Source organism: Elephantulus edwardii, unplaced genomic scaffold (assembly GCF_000299155.1).
Source record: "Elephantulus edwardii isolate Elephantulus edwardi_28Jun2011 unplaced genomic scaffold, EleEdw1.0 scaffold00037, whole genome shotgun sequence".
NCBI classification, from domain to species: domain Eukaryota; kingdom Metazoa; phylum Chordata; class Mammalia; order Macroscelidea; family Macroscelididae; genus Elephantulus; species Elephantulus edwardii.
In genome coordinates this window covers 3,171,102-3,192,370 of record NW_006399787.1, presented here as the reverse complement: position 1 = coordinate 3,192,370, position 21,269 = coordinate 3,171,102, and the positions used below count along the sequence as shown (strand labels likewise).

Genomic DNA, 21,269 nt, shown 5'->3' with positions numbered 1-21,269 from the left:
TTTCATGAAATTCTGTGTCTGCCAATTCCTTTCGATACAATGACTCAGTGTATTCTTTCCATCTTCTTTTAATACTTCCTGGATCATTTAATATTCTGCCTAAAGCATCCTTGATTATAGGAACTCAAGGCTTGAATTTGTTCTTCAGTTCCTGAGCTTAAGAAATGCTGAGCGAGTTCAGCCCTTTTGATTTTTTGACCCCAACTCCTTGCACATTTCATTGTAATATTTTCTTTTTTCATCTTGTGTGGCCTTGAAATCTTCTATTCAGCTCTTTAGTATCTTGAATTCTTCCTTCTATTTTGACTTCTCTGCACTCCAATGTAATTTTCAGAGTCTCTTCTGACATCCATTTTGGTCTTTTTTTTCTCTTCTGTCTTTGCAATGACCATTTGCACTCTTCCTGGATGATATCCTCCCACAACTCATCTGGTCTTCGCTCATTAGTGTTCAAGGCCTCTAACCTGTTCCTGAGATTGTCCTGAAATTCAGGTGGGATAGACTCAAAGTCCTATTTTGGTTCCCGTGGATTTGATTTAATTTTTCTCAGCTTCAGCTTGAACTTGCACATGAGTAGTTGGTGGTGTGTTCCATAATCATCTCCTGGCCTAGTTTTCACAGCTGATACTGATCTTATCCAGCGGTTCCTTCCACAGATGTAATCAATCTGATTTCTGTGCATACAATCAGGTGAATCCATGCATATAACTTGTGTTTATGTCTCTTAAAAAACGTATTTGCAATGAATAAGTCATTTACTGTGCAAAATTCAGTCATTCTCTCTCCAGCTCCATTTCTGTCACCAATCAATGTTTTGCAACTACTGAATCTTCTTCTCTGTTCCCAACTTTTGCATTCCAGTCACCCATTATTAGCATCTTGATTGCATGTTCGATCGATCTCTGACTGTAAAAGTTGATAAAAATCTATTTCCTTTTTCTTGGCTCTGGTTCTTGGTGCATATACCCGAATGATAGTGGTATTCACTAAACTTCTTTGTATGTGTATGGATATTATCCTGTCGCTCACAATATTGTACTTCAAGATGGATCTAGAAATGACCTTCTTAACTATGAAAGCAACTCTATTTTTCCTCACCTTTTCATCTCCAGATGAAATGTATCATATATCTATATATATTGTATCATATGATCATCCAACTCAAATTGCCCCATGCCTGTCCATCTCATCTCACCAATGTCGATATTTATGCATTCCATTCCTTCCTTAGCAATATCTAATTTTTCTACATTCATGGTTCACACATTCCATGTCCCAATCACTAGTGCCTGCTTACAACTGTTCCTCTTCCTTTGTATTTCCATACTTGAAAGCTCAACCTTAGTTGTACATAGGGTTTTCAGAGGCCTACTATTTCAGAAGTGGATGGCCAATCCTTCTTCCTAGTCTGTCTTAATCCGAATGTTCAGATTTAGAGAAGTACCAGACAGACCAGCATTTTACAGAAAAAGTGAAAGATATGTCCCTTATTGTGGAGTTAATCATTAGTATCAGTGTTGTCCCTGCCTTTGGCACACATGTCTTTACCCACTTATTTCCCTGCTCCACCATCCACCAGGATACCCATCCTCTTCTACCCACTCCCTTCAACATCTATCTCCCAACTTTACCATATTACATAGGTACAATAAAACAAATCGTGGGAGTTAGAAACTCATATCTATCCTAGGCTTTACCCTTGGCATATTAGCCATACACATTTGCGCAAGATACTTAGTCTCTCTACCCTTGGTTTAGCTCGCCAGTAAAATGGGTGAATTAAAAAACAAAACAAAAACACACCACAAAACAAAAAAACTCAGTGTCCAGTCCTGTGTCATCCTCACAAGTGTTTAATTTGCTGTGCTTGAACTTGCTGTTGCAGCCACTGTAATTAATCTGTGTCCTTGAAGATCTTCTGATATTCTTCTTTCATGGACATGGTATCCTTCTCCAAGGACTGGTCTTTCCTGATAACATGCCCAAATCTTGTGACGTAAACTTGCCATCCTTATATTTACGAAGCATCTTCTTCCAAAACAGACGTTTGGGTTTTTTTCTGGCAGTCCATCCAATACTCCCTGGATGTAAATTAGGTCATTGGACACTTAAGTGCAGTCTTTTGCAGTAGATTTGTCCAATGCAATACATCATTTGATTTCTTGATTCTTTCTACTATGGACATTGAGATAAAATAAATAAAGGTCCTTCTACCTGAGGTTAAACAGCAAACATTCAACAATGTAAAAGTTCACTCCAATGAAACACCTGGTAGGTCCCTTCATATTTAGTTTCGTTTGGGATTTTTTATCTTCCAAGCAGATTTTAAATTTGTATAGTTTTAGAAACCATATTTTATCTATTTGTGTGCACACACTCTGGCTTTAATGCTGGGGAAATTGAGGCATTGTAAAAGATACAATTCTATTTGGGTCAACAATCAACAACCATGGAAGCAGTATTGAAGAAATTGCTGATGTTTTGTATTGGGAAAACTCTAAAGTTTTAAAAAGCAAGTATCTTGTTATGCATCAGAGAGTTGGACAATGACTAGGGAGGATAGAAGGAGAATTGATGCCTTTGAGCTGTGGTGCTGGAGAAGAGTATTGAATGTACCATGGACTGCCAAGAAAACAGATTCATCCCAGAGAGGGTTAAACCAGGCTGCTTCTTGGAGGCAAGGATTCTGGGGCTTCGTCTGACATACTTTGGACATGTTGTAAGGAGAGATAGGTCTTTGGAGAGGGACATCATGCTGGGTAGAGTAGAGGGACAGTGCAGGAGAGGAAGACCCTCTATGAGGTGGATTGATTCAGTGACTGGGGTAATCGGGATGGGTGTGTCAGATGCAATGCGATTGGCACAGGATAGAGCAGGGTTTAGAGCTGTTGTACATAGGGTCACTATGAGTCACAAACGACTCGACGGCACATAACAACAACATCTTACTTTGATAGCAAAAATGTATGTGACCTGAGCTATAAACAGCTATTCACCATGTGCACATGTGAAAGCTAGTCAATGAAAATGAAGACAAAGAATTAATGCATTTGAATTGGGTTGTTGATGTTGTTGTTATATGCCTTTGAGTCCCTTGCAACTCATAGTGATCCTATGTACAGGAGCCCTAAACCCTGCTCTATCCTGTGCCAACCCATTGTCTCTGACACACATACTCCCACTACCCCAATCACTGAATTAATCCATCTCATCGAAGGTCTTCCTCTTCTACGCTGTCCCTCCACCCTCCCAAACATGATGTCCCTCTCCAAGGACTGACTGGTCTCTCCTTGCAACATACCCGAAGTGTATCAGATGAAGCTTCATAATCCTTGACTCCAAGGAGCAGTTCGGCTTCACCCTCTCCAGGACAGACCTGTTTGTTCTCCTAGAAGTCCATGTTATATTCAACACTCTTTTCCAGCGCTGCAGCTCAAAGGTATCAATTCTCTTTCTATCATCCCTAGTCACTGTCCAGCTCTCTGATTGATGCATAGCACACAATTGTGAAGACTATAGACCGGATCAGGCGCACTTTAGTCTCCAGTCTGATGTTGTTCCTCTTCAGTACTTTGGAGAGGTTCCTGACAGCTGACTTTCCCAATACAATTTGTCTCTTGATTTCCTGGCTGCTGATAGTAAGAGTGTTGACTGTGGAGCCAAGTAAACTAAAACTGTTAAGTATCTCAATCTCTTCACCATCCATACTGATGTTGCCAATTGGCCCAGTGAAGAGAATCTTTGTTTTCTGGATATTGAGCTTCAAACCATATTGAAGGCTGCAGTCCTTGACCTTCTGCAGCAAGCACTTCAGGTCCACTTCAGTTTCAGCAAGCAGGGTTGTGTCATCTGCATAACGCAGATTGTTGATGACTCTTCCACCAGTCCTGATGCCACATTCCTCCTCATCCAGCCCAGCCTCCCGGATGATCTGTAAATCACGGGCTGCCAGGAGAAGAAAGCTTAAAATAAAACAATCCAAATGCTCCTTAGAAATAAGGATGGAAAGATTTAATATCGCTTATTTTGGATATAGGGAGCTCTGGTGGCCTAATGGTAAGGAGCTGCACTGCCAACCCAAAAGCATGCTCTTCAAATCTGCCAGTTGTTTAAAGGGAGAGAGATGTACAATCTCCTCCCATTTAGTACGCTGCCTCTGAAAACTCACTGCAGGGTCAGCTATGGATCATTTCCCACTCTACGGTACGCAAAAAAGACAAAGCAATACTTAGTACATGCCAACAGGAGGAACCAATTGCTTCAAGGAATTGCAGAAAGGGCTTCATGTTTGGTAAAGCAGAGAGTCAGAGAAAACACAGGGTACTGCCAGTGTGATGCAGTGCCATAGAGCTGCATCAGCAGCTGTCAAAGACCATGGAGATGGTACACAACTGGACAGCATTTCATTGTCTATAGAAAAGTTTGCGATGACTGCAGGCACTCTACCAGCTACTAGTAACAAACAGGAAATAATGAGTAAGTACAGTGTCTCCCGGGCTACTAGTACTTGGCTTCTGTTGTCTGTTTTCAGGACCCAGTTTTATAAATTTAATCACATTGCAAATATGTTTCCTTTCATTAATAGGCCACTGTCGTTTTAGCACGTTTGGGGACTCTGCACTTTTCATAAGGAACGTGTTTAATATAAATAGGCTCAAATGTGTATTTTTTACCTCTCTCACATCAATACACTGTCATATAGCACATGATACACAACACACGGTGCATTCTATTGCTTTAAGCAACTTCCTGGAAAGTTTATTTATTGCACTTAGAAACCCTTGGAGATAAATATAAAAAAGGAGAAGTTTGTTCCACAGTCTCTCAAACAAGCTCTTTTCTATGAATTCTGTCGGAGCCTTGTTCATGAATATGGAAAGCACCTGAAGACGTTCTTTTTTAACTTTCTTGTCTTGATTTCCTTGAAGACTCTGGCACATAGTGTGAGATTAAAATAACCTGGCATCACCGACTAGTTTGCCCACGAATCCCAAGGAGTAAATACTAGAATGATGGATTCGCTTTCCCTTGTCAACCATGAACGTGTTCCAGCCTGGGGCAAGGTCTAGAGAGCAACTTAAAAATAAACAAATAGACCCAAAGAGTAGCTTTATTCTTTTATTCAAAGTTTATTAAAATACAAGAATAAATTGTAAAAGCACACATACCACTCAGCACCAATATAATAACACTCTTTCTACTCATAATCTCCAAAACATTTCTATTTCTGCAACTGAGAAGCAGAGATATACACACAAACGTCCTCATCACATTTACCCAGGACTCATAGCATCGCACCCCAAAGATTCTCCTTGCTAGGGAGAGAAAGATGGGGAGAGGCAAACCAATGTGACTGTGTCCAACCACTAACTGAGGCAGTGTCTCTTTCATCAGCAGTTATCATTTGCACACCGGCAGCCTCTTCACATCTCAGTCTCCCTTTTGAGGGCCCGATGATTTGGACTATCAGTAGAGTCCAGGAACATGATGCAAACGAAACAAAACTGGCCAACATCCCCTACCCAACATCTTTTAATTGCTTTGGTTATAAAGTACTAGATACTTATATGTCTCCACATCTCCCCATCCTGATATACATAAACACCTCGCCAGCCAGTGACATGGTCTGGAGAAGTCATGAGAGAAGGTCCTTTTTCTGCCCTCCCTCCTCTTCTGTGGGATTTTTAAATTTATGTGTTTACCTGTTTGTCCTAATTTATTTTATGGGGGGAGGTAAAGGGGGTTGAGCCAAAATAGTGACTTCATTACACATCTGCTAAGTCTTCGAAGTCTCCACAGTAAATATTAAATAAACTCCCCAGAGCCCTGACGCTGCTGCTCAGAATGGGCAGCAAGCCCCGACTTGCATGAGTTGTCTTGTTTGGATATCTGTACATGTTTGCTTTCTATTCGCTCAGACTCACCTTGGAACAGAACTGGGTCTGTTAAGTCTGAGACTTTCCTTCTGGCATCGTCTAGAACCCAGGTCATTAGGAAACGGCCCAAGACTTTGCTCATCTTACATTCACTCAGTGACATTCAGCAGCCCTCCTTCAATGGTGAGAAGTAGCTTTCTGAATCCAGATCAGTAGACCACCTCGGGGTGGTAATCTGTCCCCGTCTGAAACTTCCTGAGTCCCCCCAGACCCTGTCCCCATCTTTCATTAAAGATGGCTTTAAGGCACTGTCAAGAAAGGGCTGCTGAATGGAGGTTGGTCCTTAAAGCCCCATTGTGGACAGACATATGAAGAATAAGTTTATTTTCTACATCTAAAGTAGAAAGTGAAATAGGAAAGGGATTAGTATACAACACTTGAGCTCTGATTTTTGGCAATACCTTTCTTTTAATGCTCCCAGAATTAAAAGCCTGACTGTTGCTCTCCACAGCTAAGAGCCTTAAAAACCCTGAGGCCTGTTCTGAGAAGCTCCAAATATGAGGAGAGGTTTTCATACGATGGAAGGGAAATAATTGCTTTCATTTACCTCTTTGAAATGGCCCTTGGATTTGAATGAAGGGGTTTTTTTTTTTGTTTTTTTTACCCCTTTCTTTCCAAACTTCGGAGATAAGATTAGATAAGTATTCCCCTCTGACAAATTACAAATGGAAATTCCCATACTTTCTTCTCAGGGTGGACTTAGGGAACCTTGGACCTCCCTGGGAATTTTCCCCAAAGCCATACATAGGCACTGCCTTAAATGTTCTCTCTGGCATTTTATATAAGGCAAGTCCTTGTACGACCTCATCATGATTCATAATTTTCATTAACTTTCCTGTCTTCCCTCCATGATGACAGAACAGGCAGCCTCAAATTAGCAGAAGGAGAATTGAACGAGGTCAATTGGTCATTTAGAAATGGGTATTACCAAAAATCAGTAGCACATTCTACAGAGTGACACAGGACTAGAAATTTAAAACATGAATATGACAAGTCATCTAAGTTATATGACTGTCACTTTAACTATACAAAACAAGAGTAGTTACGACTCTGCCTAAATAGCTTCCCACATTTGTGTGTTATTGCTGTGCAGACATTTAATTCATGCCCATTCAAGAAAATCGTTGCTGATTTCATTAATATTTTCTCCAAGCAAATAAAAAGAAAGTTTTGAATAGTTCCTAGATAAAAGTTTTTCAAACATTAAATGTTTGATCACATCCAGGTGCTATGATAATATCTGAAACTGCTTGGAAAATCTAACAATAATAGACAAGCTAATTCAGTGTAAACACAGACTATGAGGGAAAATGTTTAAGAACTAAGAAGTATGTGTGTGTATATAGATATATGTACTTTCTTGCCTTTTGAGAAAAGAAAGCATGCATCAAAGGAATATGCTTTATAAGCAAATGAACAAAAGAAACGTGGGTGGGTATTGACATTCTAATAATTTCTCTGGGTGTACCAGCTCGGCATTGATTTATCTCCTTTCAGATGAGTTCTTGTTAAGTTCATAAAAGATAAATCATAGGAAATCATAAAATTTTATGTTATGATAAATAGGTTATAGATTTATAGACTTATAATCTTAATTACATCAAGACATTTAACATATAGTAAGATTCCTGAGCTCCAACTCACTTTCTCCATTGCCCCCCCCAACACTTTCTTCCAGAAAACCCTTCTCTCTTGTAACAAACTTATTTCTCCCTGATAGTCCATGTCTCTGTGTGCTAACTTTATCTGTTCTATTTCTCCCCTGGAATATTTTCAGGCAGAAATACTTGCTTCCATACAACTAATCGCTCTTCAAACACAGCACAACTGAGTGATCACCTTTTCCATAAGACCAGCACTGCCTTAGCCAAATCTCATCCCCCCACCAGTTTCTCTGACATCCTAGTCCATTATCACACACAAAGAATGAAGAAGTTTAAGGAGAGGGTGTGAGTAGATTGCAACCAATTTTTCGTTGTTTCTCTCTAACATCCTCATAAACCTCAATACCATTTTGAAGATGAAAATCTGTTAGGGGGAGGGCAAATAAGCCTTTAGCTTCACCATGTAGGGATCTGAAACAATCAATTCACATAGGATTTGCCAGTAGTTGATTACACACCAACACACTTTCAAAGTCTGCTTCATGTCTCTGTGGATTCTTTTTAAAGAATTTAAGAACACTGGGAAATTTCAATGTTGCTATTTTTAAAAACTAGTGAAAATCTGCTTTATGATCTTAACAATAAACAAAAATAATATAGGGCTGTTATTGCTCCAATTTTTTTATCAGTCTTAGTTATTTTTGTCTATTGCACATACAATTCATGGAGGTTTGTCATCTCATATTTCAATGAACTAGTTCAGGAATCTGTTTTCAAATTTCTATTCATTTTAGTATTTAATTATTAATGGGTTGGTCCTAAAAAATTTTGTACCCATAAACATAGACTTATGCTGATTTTTTATAGATCCTTGGATTTAAAAAATAAAAATATTCTATGACACAAAATTAGTCTATTCTTTTTCCCTGAGGGTATGATTTTTAAATCTTTTTTTTCTAGGTAAAACCATACTGTTCTTCATTTCAAAGATTATATACATATAAGAGAGAGAGAGAGACTATACACACACACATACCCTGAGATCTAGTAATCTAAGGCTTCTGTGGTAGCTTAATGAGTTACAATTGACTAGAAGACTCTCATAGATACTTTAGATTACTAGACTTCAGATCATGGGCCTGAGGAAGACGCATGCCCAAACCCCAATGTTAAATAATTCCATTGTACCAAATGAAACGCTACAGAGGATTTCATTCCATCAGACACCACCCTCCCCCAGTTACCAGTGGAAATTATCTCAAGCTAGCTTTCTCTTCCTCTCTTTTGCAAATGAAAAATTGCTGCTTGCTTGGACCTATCATCCAGGGTACCCACGCCACACAGTGGATGAGGAAATATACACCTCCCTCAGTTCAACATTCATAGAAAATATTGTTATAGAGACTAAGACCAGGAATGAATGAGGTCACACCACAGCCTTAGGAATGGAGAGAAACAGACCAGCACCACTAAACCTACAGGATTTTGTATTCAGTGTGTATGATGGGGTATAATTAAGCACACCACATACATATTTCAAAAATTGCTTAAAATAAAAACAAATAGTAAAAGGAGTGGGGGTTTTCCCCCTTTCATCACCCCACTCCCTCTTATTTTAAGAGTACATGGTAAACATATTCTCTTTCAATATGTACTCTCTATGCTATTTTGAGTTGAACTTCTTTTCCTGGGCTCAGGTACATTTATGTGTTTCAGTGGCTAACAAATTAGTGCCACATCATTCAATTTCAAGGTGAAATTTCTTAAAAAGCCCCGAAATCTTTGCATCCTCCATCCTAACTTTGAACTTTGATTTATGTCTAGTCCTTTCTCCATCTGCTTAGAAAGGAACCCTCAGGCCTCCAGGTTGAAGGATCATTTTGGTATCTCTAAGTACACTTGTTAATCCTCAGCATTTCTTTTGGCATAGAGAATTGGCATATGAGAAACTTGAACAGCACAAACTACACATGTTAAATAAACACCAAGGTCCTAACCACATGATCTGAGCTCAAGGACTCATTATAAGTAAGATGTGGGGATTTCCCAGTTGGGTTGTATCCATGCTGAATTAAGTCTGGGCAATGTCCTTTACCCAGCACAGATAGTAGCTCTCCTAATGTAGCAGCTATTCAGTTAAGGTGTTTTGTTGTTGTTGTTCTTTCCTTCTTGTCCCAAAGGATTCGTTAGTTGTATCACTTCTTTCTCAAGGCAGAATAAAATACATGCTGAGTCAGGCTTCCTTTCTCTCCATCTAGAGCCCTCTTCACTGGGAAGAAGGTGATGGGGCTGCTGCTAGTAAACAAACACCATTTGAAAGAAGTATTGAGATGTTCTTCTGACATGTAAATTCCTGTCTTTCAGTGATGCAGTGGGTCTTAGTTGAAATAGTGGATTCAGTTCTTAGTTCTTTGCTTTACACACGTACATATATAGATATAGATATATATTAAATAAGAAGCTCTATTCCAATCATACCTTTAGCCAGCTAATCTAGATTTCATCTCTTACTGAAATTCTTCTCTAGCCAACGCCGGACTTCCTGAAGATTATAGTAGAAGGGACCCTTTCCTCCTAGATAAGCAATTTTCTGTCTCTGCACAATGCACACGCGTTCAAAGGCTACGCCATAGGCTACATTGGCATTATTGTCCATGCGGTCAGCCACCACACGACACTGGGGCGGCAAGGAGAAACGCTCCAGGAGTTTGTGGGCTGCTGCGCATCGGTCTTCCTGATTCCTGTGCTTCTTCACCTCAAAAGACAAAGAGGAGTCCCCGGGCACCGCCCAACCATCTGACGGATGAGCTTCATCAATGTAGACCAAGAGGAAATCCGCCACTGATGAGAACTCTTCCACCAGTTTGCTGAAGGCCGGCAGCTGGCTCGTGAAAGGAGGTCAAGTGGCTGAGCCGAAGTTGACCACCAACGGGCGTTCAGGTGTAGCAAAGTCAAGAAGATGGCACTCGGCTCCGTCCGCTGTCTTCTCCTGGGCACCAGGTCCACTATGGCCACCCACTTCAGACTTGGAAACATGCACCACGCTGGAATTAGGAGCATCTTCACCTAATTTCACCTGAGGGGGGTGTGGGGGGGTGGGAATGAAAGAAAGAGAATATTTCATTAGACACATTGCTACCTCAATTCACTCCAAATAAATACTATCAGCTCTAATAAAATGTGGTATTTTCTTCAGAGCATGTGGTAAACATATATTGATTTGAGTAAATAGGTACCCTGACAGCTAATGTAAAGAATGTTCCAAAAGAGAATAAAAGTGTTTTCCATTCTGTATAGCCACTCAAGGTAATTCTTTTCCTCGCTGAAGGCACTGCAGTTAATTCTTTCCATAATTAAGTTGAGGCTGGGATTCTTTACTACCTTGACCTTGCTGTCAATGCTTAGCACACATTATATAACAAATGATTAATTGGCTTCATTTTAAAAGTTAAAAATGAATGGTCCACATTAAGACAAATTACCAGGATCTTGAAATGAAGTGCCTCTTTCTGAATTCCACTTCTGGATTCAAAAATAGTTAGGCAGGATAATCATTTTCTAATACAATCTTAATTCGTTTCATCTTAACCTATGAACAATGATGAAATCTATTCCTGTCTCACCTACTTCACTCATGCTGCCAGGAGGGGACAGTCTCTGGGGAAAAAGACTTTATTCTTGGTAAAATGGAGAGTTGGCATGGAGAAGATCATCTTCAAGGTTAAGGACTGACACAGAGACTGCAGCCATTCAACACAGCAGACATTGTAGGGATGGACAGGATCAGCAAGGGTCCATAGACGGGGTCATATACAGGGTTATCACAAGCTTGAGCCAACTGTATGGCAACTAATAAGAGCAACATCCCTGGATCATAAGAAAGAGAATGTGTCGGGTCTTCCAAGTTCAAAAACGACTCTTACTGAACTTCCTAGCAACTTCAGCTTTCCTATGTGTAAAATAATGACACAATAATTCCTGTCCGTCTTTATACAGCTATTCGTATAGTGTGAGTTACACAGAATTATGTAGGGAGATAATATGGGGGAAATAGTCCTGTACACTGGAAACTAATATTTGGTTTTATCTTGTCATTATTATATGCCACTCACTATATAAAACAGAAAATCATCTTTCTTGAGGAAATCTATGACTTAAAAATTTTTTTTTCCTCAGAGATTTAAGCTCCCCTGTTTACATGTTTTCTCTGGAGACATCTGGTGCTACTGTTTACATTGACAGCTATCAACCCTCACAATTTCCATAAATCAATACATATACACCTACAAGTACTCCCGAATTCTACTTTCATTCTTATGTGTAGTGGTTTTTTTTTGTTTTTTATTTCTCTTTATCTAGAAAGTGACAGTGTTTTTATCTAGAAAAACACTTCTTTTTATGAGATAGGTTTCATTGTTATTGCTGCTAGTTATCAAGTAAAGTTCAGCTCTTTCTTTGAACGCATGTGCACAGAATAAATTGTTCCATAGAATTTTTAGGGTTGTCATCTCCCACTAGCAGATGCCCAAGCTTGTCTTCTGAGGTGCTCCAGGATGAGTTCAAGCTCCCAGCCCTTCAGGTAAAAGTCAGACAACCTTATGCACCACTGAGCGACTCTACCTATTTTATAAAAAACTTCCTATTACTAAATAGAAAGTCCCTCTGAATTCTAAAATACCAGGCACGGGAGGTACAGAAACATTTTCTCCACTGTGCCTCCAGGGTGCATGCTTTAAACAGTTAGCTACAAATTGAAGAAGAGATTGGGGGCATTTGGGTCTGTAAATTGATAACAAAAAGCAGGCAACATAAAAGAGCCAATTACTTCAGCCTGAATTAACACAATTGGATCTTTTTTCTAGAATGGCTTAATCAAAGCCAATAACATTAGGGACAACTTATGGTAGTACAATTGATTTTTATACAATATGCTTAATATTACAAAACACTACCAACTGGATCGACTTATTTCCTCATATAAATACATCCACATGTAACACTGTTGCTAATTGGAGTCACTATAGAAGTGAATTGCTAAAGATTCAACAATCCAAACTGATATAAAACTCTCAAGGGCTTTTATTCAGAAGCTTCTACCAAATGCTAATGCATAACTCCTTTTAACTACAGAAAGAATTAAAGAAGTCTTTTCTCCCCTCTAAAAAAAAATCCTAGCAAGCCTGGCTGGAAACAGGCCTTGGAATCAGTTCCTTTGAGTATGCTTAGCTGCTGAGAATTTGCTTTTTCAACAAATATACTGAATCATAATCTACATGATCTATGGAAACAGAAGAGAGTCAGCTTAAAAAATAAAGATTCTCAGCAAGATGAACTGACATGTAGCTTTAACAGTGGGCTTGCATGTTGGAAATGGTGAGCACGGTGCAGGAAAATGCAAGGTTCAGATCTACTGTTCATAGGGATGCTATGAGTCAGAGTCACCTAAGAGCAACAACAATCTGCAGTTTAACCTGTAGAGCTTGTTGAATTATAAATTCTAATTCAGTATAACTGGGCTGGAAATGCAAATTCTCAGCTGGGAAGGAGGAGTGATGTCAAACCAGAATGAACTGGTTCAACATGCTGATTGGACAAGTGCTTCGAGTTCTCTTGTAGACATGAAAAATTTTCTTTCTTAGAAAAGGAAGCCGCTTCTGTCATTTAAATCGGTATATTACTTTTGGTCAACATTAGGGGTTAAAAACCCCTCATTATTTGAGTTACATTCATTTCCTTTTTTAGTCTCTTTTAAAAATTATTATACTAGTTTATTTACAAAATTTGAATACACTGTTTTCCAGAACAGATTCTTCCAATTTCCCTCACCCCCTCACCCATCAAATTGTACAGCCCCATGATTACTCCCTCGCCCCCTGCACATCCTCATCCCCCTGCATCCCCCACCTCCCAATCCTCATACTCATTATACAATAATAGTTTTAAACAATATTTATCCTTGTGGGACTGAGTTAATTCACTCAGCATAATGCTCTCCAGTCCTTCCCCAGCTAAGTAATCATTTACAAAATCATTGCTACTGCATCTGCGTAGTATTCCATTGTGTGAATGTCCATTTGTTTTCTTGTTTAATTTGGTAGCGACAACACAGAAATCCAATAAAACTGCTCTTACCTGGATTATTTTAGTAAGAGTTACATTGGTATCTTAGGTATTAAAACACATTGAAAGTTTAAAGGTGACATTAAAAAAAATACGATAAACATATTAACACCTGTGATCTCTTGAATGAGTCACAGGCGACTCGACGGCACATAGCAACAGCAACAGCAAAAGCAATGCATTGTCATCATCTTCTCTTTAGTGCTTTCCCACTTTAAACAGCAGTTACAATTCAAGGAGATCTGTTTTAGCACTATTGCTGTGTTTGGGTTTTTTTTTTCTCCAATACACTGTGATATAAAATGTAGATTTGCAATAGATGAGTGATTGAGTGATTTTTGGTTTTTTGGTTGTTGTTGTTGCAACCTCCTCTTATTAAGAAACCCATGCACAGAGAAAAAGAATCCCTGGGCTATAGACTTAAAAGTTCTTGTACGTGAAACCATCTATATTTTTTGAATCACATTTGAGACAATTTTGTGGTCATTTTTCACCTGGGCATTAACTCCTGGACTCTAAAGAGATTATTTTGATCCTCTTACTATATTTGATCCACTGAGCTGAACATTCTAATGTGATGCTCAGTTGCAGGTGACTCTCTTGTTACCTGCAGTTAATTTTCTTGGAAAGTTAAATTACATTGTGCTACCTCTAGGGACAATGCATAATTTAGCAACCAAATTCTTTCCAAAATATAGTGCTTTGCCTTAGGGAGCGCCAGTGGCATAATCTGTAGGGAGCTGCACTGCCAAGCCGAAGGTGGCACCTCTCTGGCAGTTCGAATCTACAAGCAGCTTCAAGGGAGAAAGATAGGCTGTCTGCCACGTGCGACTTACACTGCCTGAAAACCCCACTGGAAGGTCAGCTATGAATCAAAAAATTCAAGACATCTTGTCAGTCTAAGATGTAGACTTTTTTCAAATGCCATAGTCCTCTTTGTATGGGAGCTTTAATGTTTTGTGAAGCTGGAAAATCTTTTAAAATTTGTGTTTTGTTGTTGGGGTTTTTTTCTGTTTTTTTTTTTTTTTTGTTGTTGTTGTTTTTTAATGCACTATTTAATGAATGGCAATTGTTAGAAGCCTAAGTAGGGGCCAGTAAAAAAATTTTACAATTAGTAGTAACTTTGACCTTTAATGAATATCATTCTATTTGGGTGACAGCAAACTTAGCAAGAGCTAAAAATACTTTGAGTCTTAGAACCCTCCTGCCAACTACTACCATCTACCATGATCAACACTCAGTGATTCCAGTCTGTTCCTGATTATCTCCAGTAGGTCAGTGCATAAAAACAAATCAGGTCAAGTCTTTTTTCTTCCTGAGCAGGCGCAGGATCTACTGCTAACTGGAATGTCATAAATTAGCATTCTTATTTAGGAAAGTGACCAGGTAAGAAAAAATACACATGTATGCTATTAATATGACTAATATAATATTAATATAAGAGCACATGCACACACCCCCACATAAATCATAAACTGACACGTGAACAGAGCAGTTGTCAGTTTTTATAAGCATTATCTACCAAAACTACCAGTAAACTTGTCATTTACTCAATCCTGACACATCATGACCCAATAGGAAAGACTAGAACTAACTAGATGGTGGTGGTTGTTCTTGTGTGCCATCGAGTCAGAACTGAGCCATAGCTGACCCTCCAGTGGGTTTTCAGTGGCAGTAAATCACATCCGAGGAGATGGTGCCCATCTTTCTTCCAGGGAACATTTGAGGAATTCAAACCATTTGCCTTTGGGATTGCAGTGCAGCTTCTTACCACTAGACCATCGGAGTCCCCTAGAACTGCTTATAAGGTTTCCAAAACAGGAAGTCTGGTGGCGTAGAAGGTTATGTACTTCAAGGTCAGCAGTGTTGAATCCACCAGACACTCTGCAGGTGAAACATGAGCAGACTGCTCCTGTTAAGATTTACAGCCTCGGAAACCTGATGGAGGGTTGTCACAGGTTAGAAGGCAGTGGGCATTCTTTACAAAACCAGACTGCCGTATCTTTCCTGTGTGGAGCAGCTGGTAGCTTAGAACAGTTATCCTTTTGGTTGGCAGAAGAGTGCTAAACTACTCCTATTATAATAACACTATGAAGTACAATTTGTCAGCAATAGATGAGACGACTTCAGAACATTTAAGAGTGATTGCTTTCTTGGAACAAAGCAACAACAACAACAACTACAACAAAATCTTTTCAAAAAACATTCCTGTTCACCTTCCCATTTCCTCATCTGATCACCATGAACACTGACTTTATACTCTGACCGGACTTTGAAAGGGAGAATTTCTACGTTGGCTCTGCAGGGCACCCTGCAGAGATGGAATGGGAGAATCACTATTTTCTTCAGTGATGGAAGAGTCTTTGCTTTCCCCAGGAGCAAAGCATTCCTTGACAAAAAGCCAACATGATGAAGAAAATAAAGTTGGTCCCATAATAACATTAAAGCGGCAGGAAAGAAGCTCAACAAAAACAAGTTATCCCTTGGTACTCCCCAACTTTGTTTTAATTTCCCACAGTGGCACAGAAAGGCTCCTGGTCACAAGTTACCTATCATCTTAATTTCTCCTTCTTAGAGGGTTTGTGTTTGGTTTTTGTCCTTAATGAGACATATTTGCCAAAGAGGCATTCAAAAGGCATTTTTTACTCTTGCGGAAGAGTAATTAGGTCGGTACCTCTTTCCCTGCCAGCATGAGCTGCTCTAAAGAGAACCCTGCCCAGTATTTAATGCCCAAACACAAGAACCATCATTTCCACTAATTCAAGCATCATCGGTCTTGAAGTTCCGATGTTCCCAAAGAGTCCCTTTCTTTGTACAAGTATCAGAAAGCACATACGTAAAATGTGATAGCGTCATCGCTGACTTTTGTCTTTCTCTTCTGAACTATTGCCGTTGGTCTTTCTTATGTTTTTGCAACAATCATCAACACAGCACCAACAAAAGGAGCTTCAGAATCAATGATTTGCATTTTCACAACAGGGGTCATCACTGGGCCAAGTTCACATGATGTTATAGCTGTATTTATAAATATGAATAAGTGCACAAAAACACTGCATCTATGAAAATGTGATTGCTTTGATGATGGGAGCCTTTTACTGACAGTATTCACTGCTTGGGGAAAAGGATTGTTTTAGCTTACTGTAGAATATAAAACACAGGGCAAGGGAGAAAAAATGAACTATTCATCAAGTGGAAAGTTGAAAAAGAGTATATACTATTATATACTTTTGACCCACTTCCCCCTTCTTTTCCTCAGTCAGAGAAAGACTTTTGGACAAAATATCACCTAATCTCATTAGAAAGTAAAGCAAATTCTAAAAATCAGGGTGGGTATGTAGCAGAAGAATTTTTACACATTCTTCTTGCTATTCAAAGCCAGGAAATGGCTTAACTAATTACCAAGAATTTCTAAATCCTTTACCACAATGACTAGCCTACATTAATGTCTTTACAAACATGGCAAGACAATTATTAAGCAACAACTTAGCCAGTGAAATTCAGATTGGCCAAATGTGTCTGAGTTGAATAATAAGCTACCTTCTCCTTCCTCAGAGCTCAGTTTCTTTCTGCTGGCTCTTCGTCAGGACTGTACCTTGAACACATAGCTTGAAGCCCTATCATTCTGCAGAGTCCTACCCAAGTGATCAACAAGTTCTGGCTGTGGACTTTTTTGGTACTGAATTGGGAATGTTCCTCTCTTAAAAGAGCCATTTTCCATTGTAGAAACGAGTGTCAAAAGGCTTGAGGTGAATGAAGAGGAGGAGGGGAATGTTAAAGAGACCTTTTCAAAACCAAAATTATATGTTCAAATGAATATGCTTTCTGTGACCCGGCAATATTCAGTGTGCAGAAGCTAAGTTACTTGTCAGCATCTATACTGCATTTTACACTTCATTTAGGAAGGAGCCAGGCTCCCAGACAGGGCAGTCTGCTAACTGGTTGCCGTTTTGAGTCTTTGGGCACCCACACAAGGAGGCAGTGTTTCAGAAGCATGACATTGACTAAGGGACCTTAAATAACAAATACCTGTTATTGACCTCAGAATCACTCATGAGTTTCTGTAGACCTTTTCCATCAAAATTATGCCTGGGACTCTCTCTGACTGAACCCAAATGATCTTTAAAAGTGTCTCAACAAAGTTCATTTTAAATACCATTTAGTATTCAAAGAAGCATGTGTTTGTTTTATCTCCTTCTGGTTTATTTATTTCTGTTTGCCTCTTGTTGGGGTGAATCACAGTGAAAATACTTTTATTCTACTTTCTCTAAATGGTTCTCCAAGCATCTGACATTCAGCGACAAAGACCATTAAAAATGGCGTGTCAAATTGTAGCACAGGTACACACATCACACATCCTTGGAAAACTTTCTGGGATGGCAACCCCAAAATAACGCAAGTCAGGATTGCCAAATAATATGATGTCATTTTAAATGGAATCTCCTCAACTATGTCTCTAGAAATGGCTCCACCCAGAGACAGTGGCACAGATAATGTGAGCCTAGAGGAAGTAGTTCAACCTGTTTCAAAGGGTGTGATTGACCCTCAAATGCCTCTACAGCCACCACCACCACCCTTGCCATACTTAGAGCCGGAGGGAGACCAAACTTCAGTGCAATCTCTGTCACAATGTTCTCATTCCTCACACCCCCAGTCCAGCCTTGTGTCTGGATAGATGGATGGGCCCTTGAAATGGTGCTTCTCACGGGAGCTATTTCATAAACCAGTCAAAGTAAACATAATAACATGGTCAGAGCAATACCCAAACCATATGCAAAAGGAGAAAACAAATCACTCAGCCTTCTGAGTTCCAGGAAGATGAATAATAAAATATTGCAACATAATGAAACACTATACATTGGTCAAACAAATAAATAGGAAAGTCTATTAATGAGACATCTTTTTTGTGTTTGTACTTCTATTTCAGCAACAAGCTCAAATACTTGTGGGCAACATTATAACCTTGTTTGTTTACAGGAGAGATGAGAGTCATTTTATATATAAAAACATATTTAAATATGATGCTCCCAAGAAGTGATTTCCAGCCCCCCAATGGGCCAAAGTCAATTGTCTTAAAAGAAAAAATAAAAATACATAAATAAACCACAAAATATAGATGTAGATGGGGGAATGGCTAATTAATTATATGCCTAGCATATCTATGCTCATTATTGGTAGGCGCTATTGAGCCAATTTTGACTTATTAGCTATCCATGTAACAGAGAAGAAACGCCCCGTAAAATAGGCTAAGTTATAATCTTTATGGGAATAGAATGAAGATTCCTAGATCTTTCTCCTGTTGAGCCACTGGGCGGGTTAGAACTGCCAACCTTTTGGCTAGCAGTCAGGAGCTTAACTATCTCACTGCCAGAGCACCCGTGTGCCTCAATAAGGATGTCCCTCCTCCAGTTCCCACTTGAAGTACAAAATAAAACATTCACCTTCAGCATGTATGCATTTGTGGAACTGGATTAGTCATCAGCTTGTCTCCCTAGAACAATCTTCATATGTCACAGAAATGAGTTTTTACTGGTCTAACTTGGAACACTGATTCAAAGTTTTATAAAGCAATGCCCACTTACAAGTAACGGCTCTTGTTTATTCACACATCTTGGGAACAACAAATGCAAACGCTCAACAATAAAAACATGTGTTAGAGCAAAACTTCTCCAATTCAAAATAGCTATTTTCCTCTTGAACACTTAATTGTTTTGCAGACGACCAACTCTTTGTTGGACTCTTTGAGACTACAAGTTGCTTCTTTTCCTTCCCAGGTGCATAGCTTTATTTTACGAGTGTTTCCTTATGGAGGACCCATTCATTTTCCTTCTTTCATTCTGAATTTCCCTAAATCAGCCATTGGATACTTTCTTAGGGTTCAGTGCCACTCTGAAACACACGGGGTCACCATGAACTGATTCCCTGGCCACAGGTGGTGAGAGTGGCAATCTCTCTATTAGACACTTGGTTTCCATTGTCTTTTTATGCTTGTTTCCTTGACCTCCCCCCAGTAGTGCTGGGTAGTGAGGGGAATGAAGGGTCTCTGCCTTGACAGAAGAAACTTGTCTCAAATGAGTTCATTTCTCCTAAGCCCAGGGACCTTATGGAGTCAAATGCTGTGAGGGAGGACTCAATTGAAAAATGACCCATGCCAACACATTTCTCCTGTGCCCCTTCACATCCAGGTTGATGATGCTCCACCAGTATCTTCCAACCACAGCCAGGCCGAGGAACCAGCATTCATCACGTAGAATCAGAGATTACAAACTCCTGCACATGGGGAATATAGATCCCAGGACGTGACCACTGCAGGTAAGTGAGGCCCCTGCTCTAACCCTCAGATGCAACCTCTAACAGCTTTGAAACTGCAATGGACTAGATCTAGTCCTTCTAAGACACACGCCTTTTATTTTGGAAAAACAAAGGCATATGTGCCTTCCGACTTAGCTGGTGCAAATTGTTGAGTGCTAACTCAGGACCCAGTGCCTGTTGGCCACTTGCAGCCTATTGGAATCAGGAGCCATTCAGAAGAGGGGGCTCACAAGTTTGTTTTCATTAACCCTCACCTCTACCAGAAGCAAAGCTGCTCTTCCGCCAGGCCACACTTGTTGTGACCCTGTTGCCAAAACCCAGAGAGCCTGAGTAGAGTTTTGTGGGGGTTTTTTGGTGGGTTTCTTTTTTTAATTCCCCTTTTCGGTGCTCACTCCCTTGAGCTGCCTTTTCCTAACGCACCTCAGGGAGCCTCAAATCAAGCCAAACATCAAAGCCCCAGTTTCGATTGGGAGCCCACTCTCCCACGTTTTCTGAAATTTCTTAATATTATCCTGTGGTTGTGGTTGTTGATGGTCTTCGAGTCGAGCATGACTCATAGCTACCCTATGAACAAAAGGCCTGACATCCCTCTACAACTATCAACATTGATCAAAGTTCATAGAGTTTCCAGAGGCACGAAATTTAGGAAGTGTTAATCCTACTGAAACAAATATCAAGACCAAAATTACAGCAAGACATTTATGGTGATCTTCCTCAGAGAGGACACACACCCCCCCCACACACACACATGCACCACACAGAGGATCCTGCACACACACACACACACACACACACACACACACACACACAAGATCCTGAAGATGCAATAATACCTGTCATCCCAGATCTACCCTGCTTGGCAAGTGTAGGAAGTGCTCACAGCCCTCACTTGACCACAGCCAGTAGGCTCCCAGCTAGCCTTCCGCAGTTCCCATCCCTGTGTCCCGGGGGTCTCCAGTGCCCCGTGGCCCAGCCCCTGGCCCCGCTGACCCCGCAGAGGCTCACCTGCTTGTAGGCGTCCAGGAGGAAGCTCTTCCAGACGCAGCGCAGTCCCTCTGAGGTCAGCATGCGCCGCCACTCTCCCCGAGTGGACTTGGAGCGGCTCAACAACAGCACCACGTGCTTGAGGAGAATGACTGAGTCATAGAGCGCCAGGAAGAGGCAGTTGGAGAAAAAAACTGGCAGAATTTGCAGTGTGATCAGCAAGTCTACGCTGAGGATGCCCATCTTCTCTGCCTCCTCAGTCTGTTCCCTTGTGCGCTCCGGCTCCCCTTCACCCTTTTATTTAAAAGGGGGGTGG

At 40.2% G+C, this 21,269-nt stretch overlaps 1 protein-coding gene across 1 annotated transcript; it reads right to left on the bottom strand.

Annotated features, from left to right (window-relative positions):
• Positions 1 to 10,040: 10,040 nt before the first annotated feature.
• Positions 10,041 to 21,208, bottom strand: DIO2 (deiodinase, iodothyronine, type II). The gene is given in 2 exon segments (XM_006884634.1): positions 10,041 to 10,616; positions 20,975 to 21,208. Coding segments are annotated over 2 exon segments (798 nt in total). The 5' UTR covers positions 21,197 to 21,208.
• Positions 21,209 to 21,269: the final 61 nt, after the last annotated feature.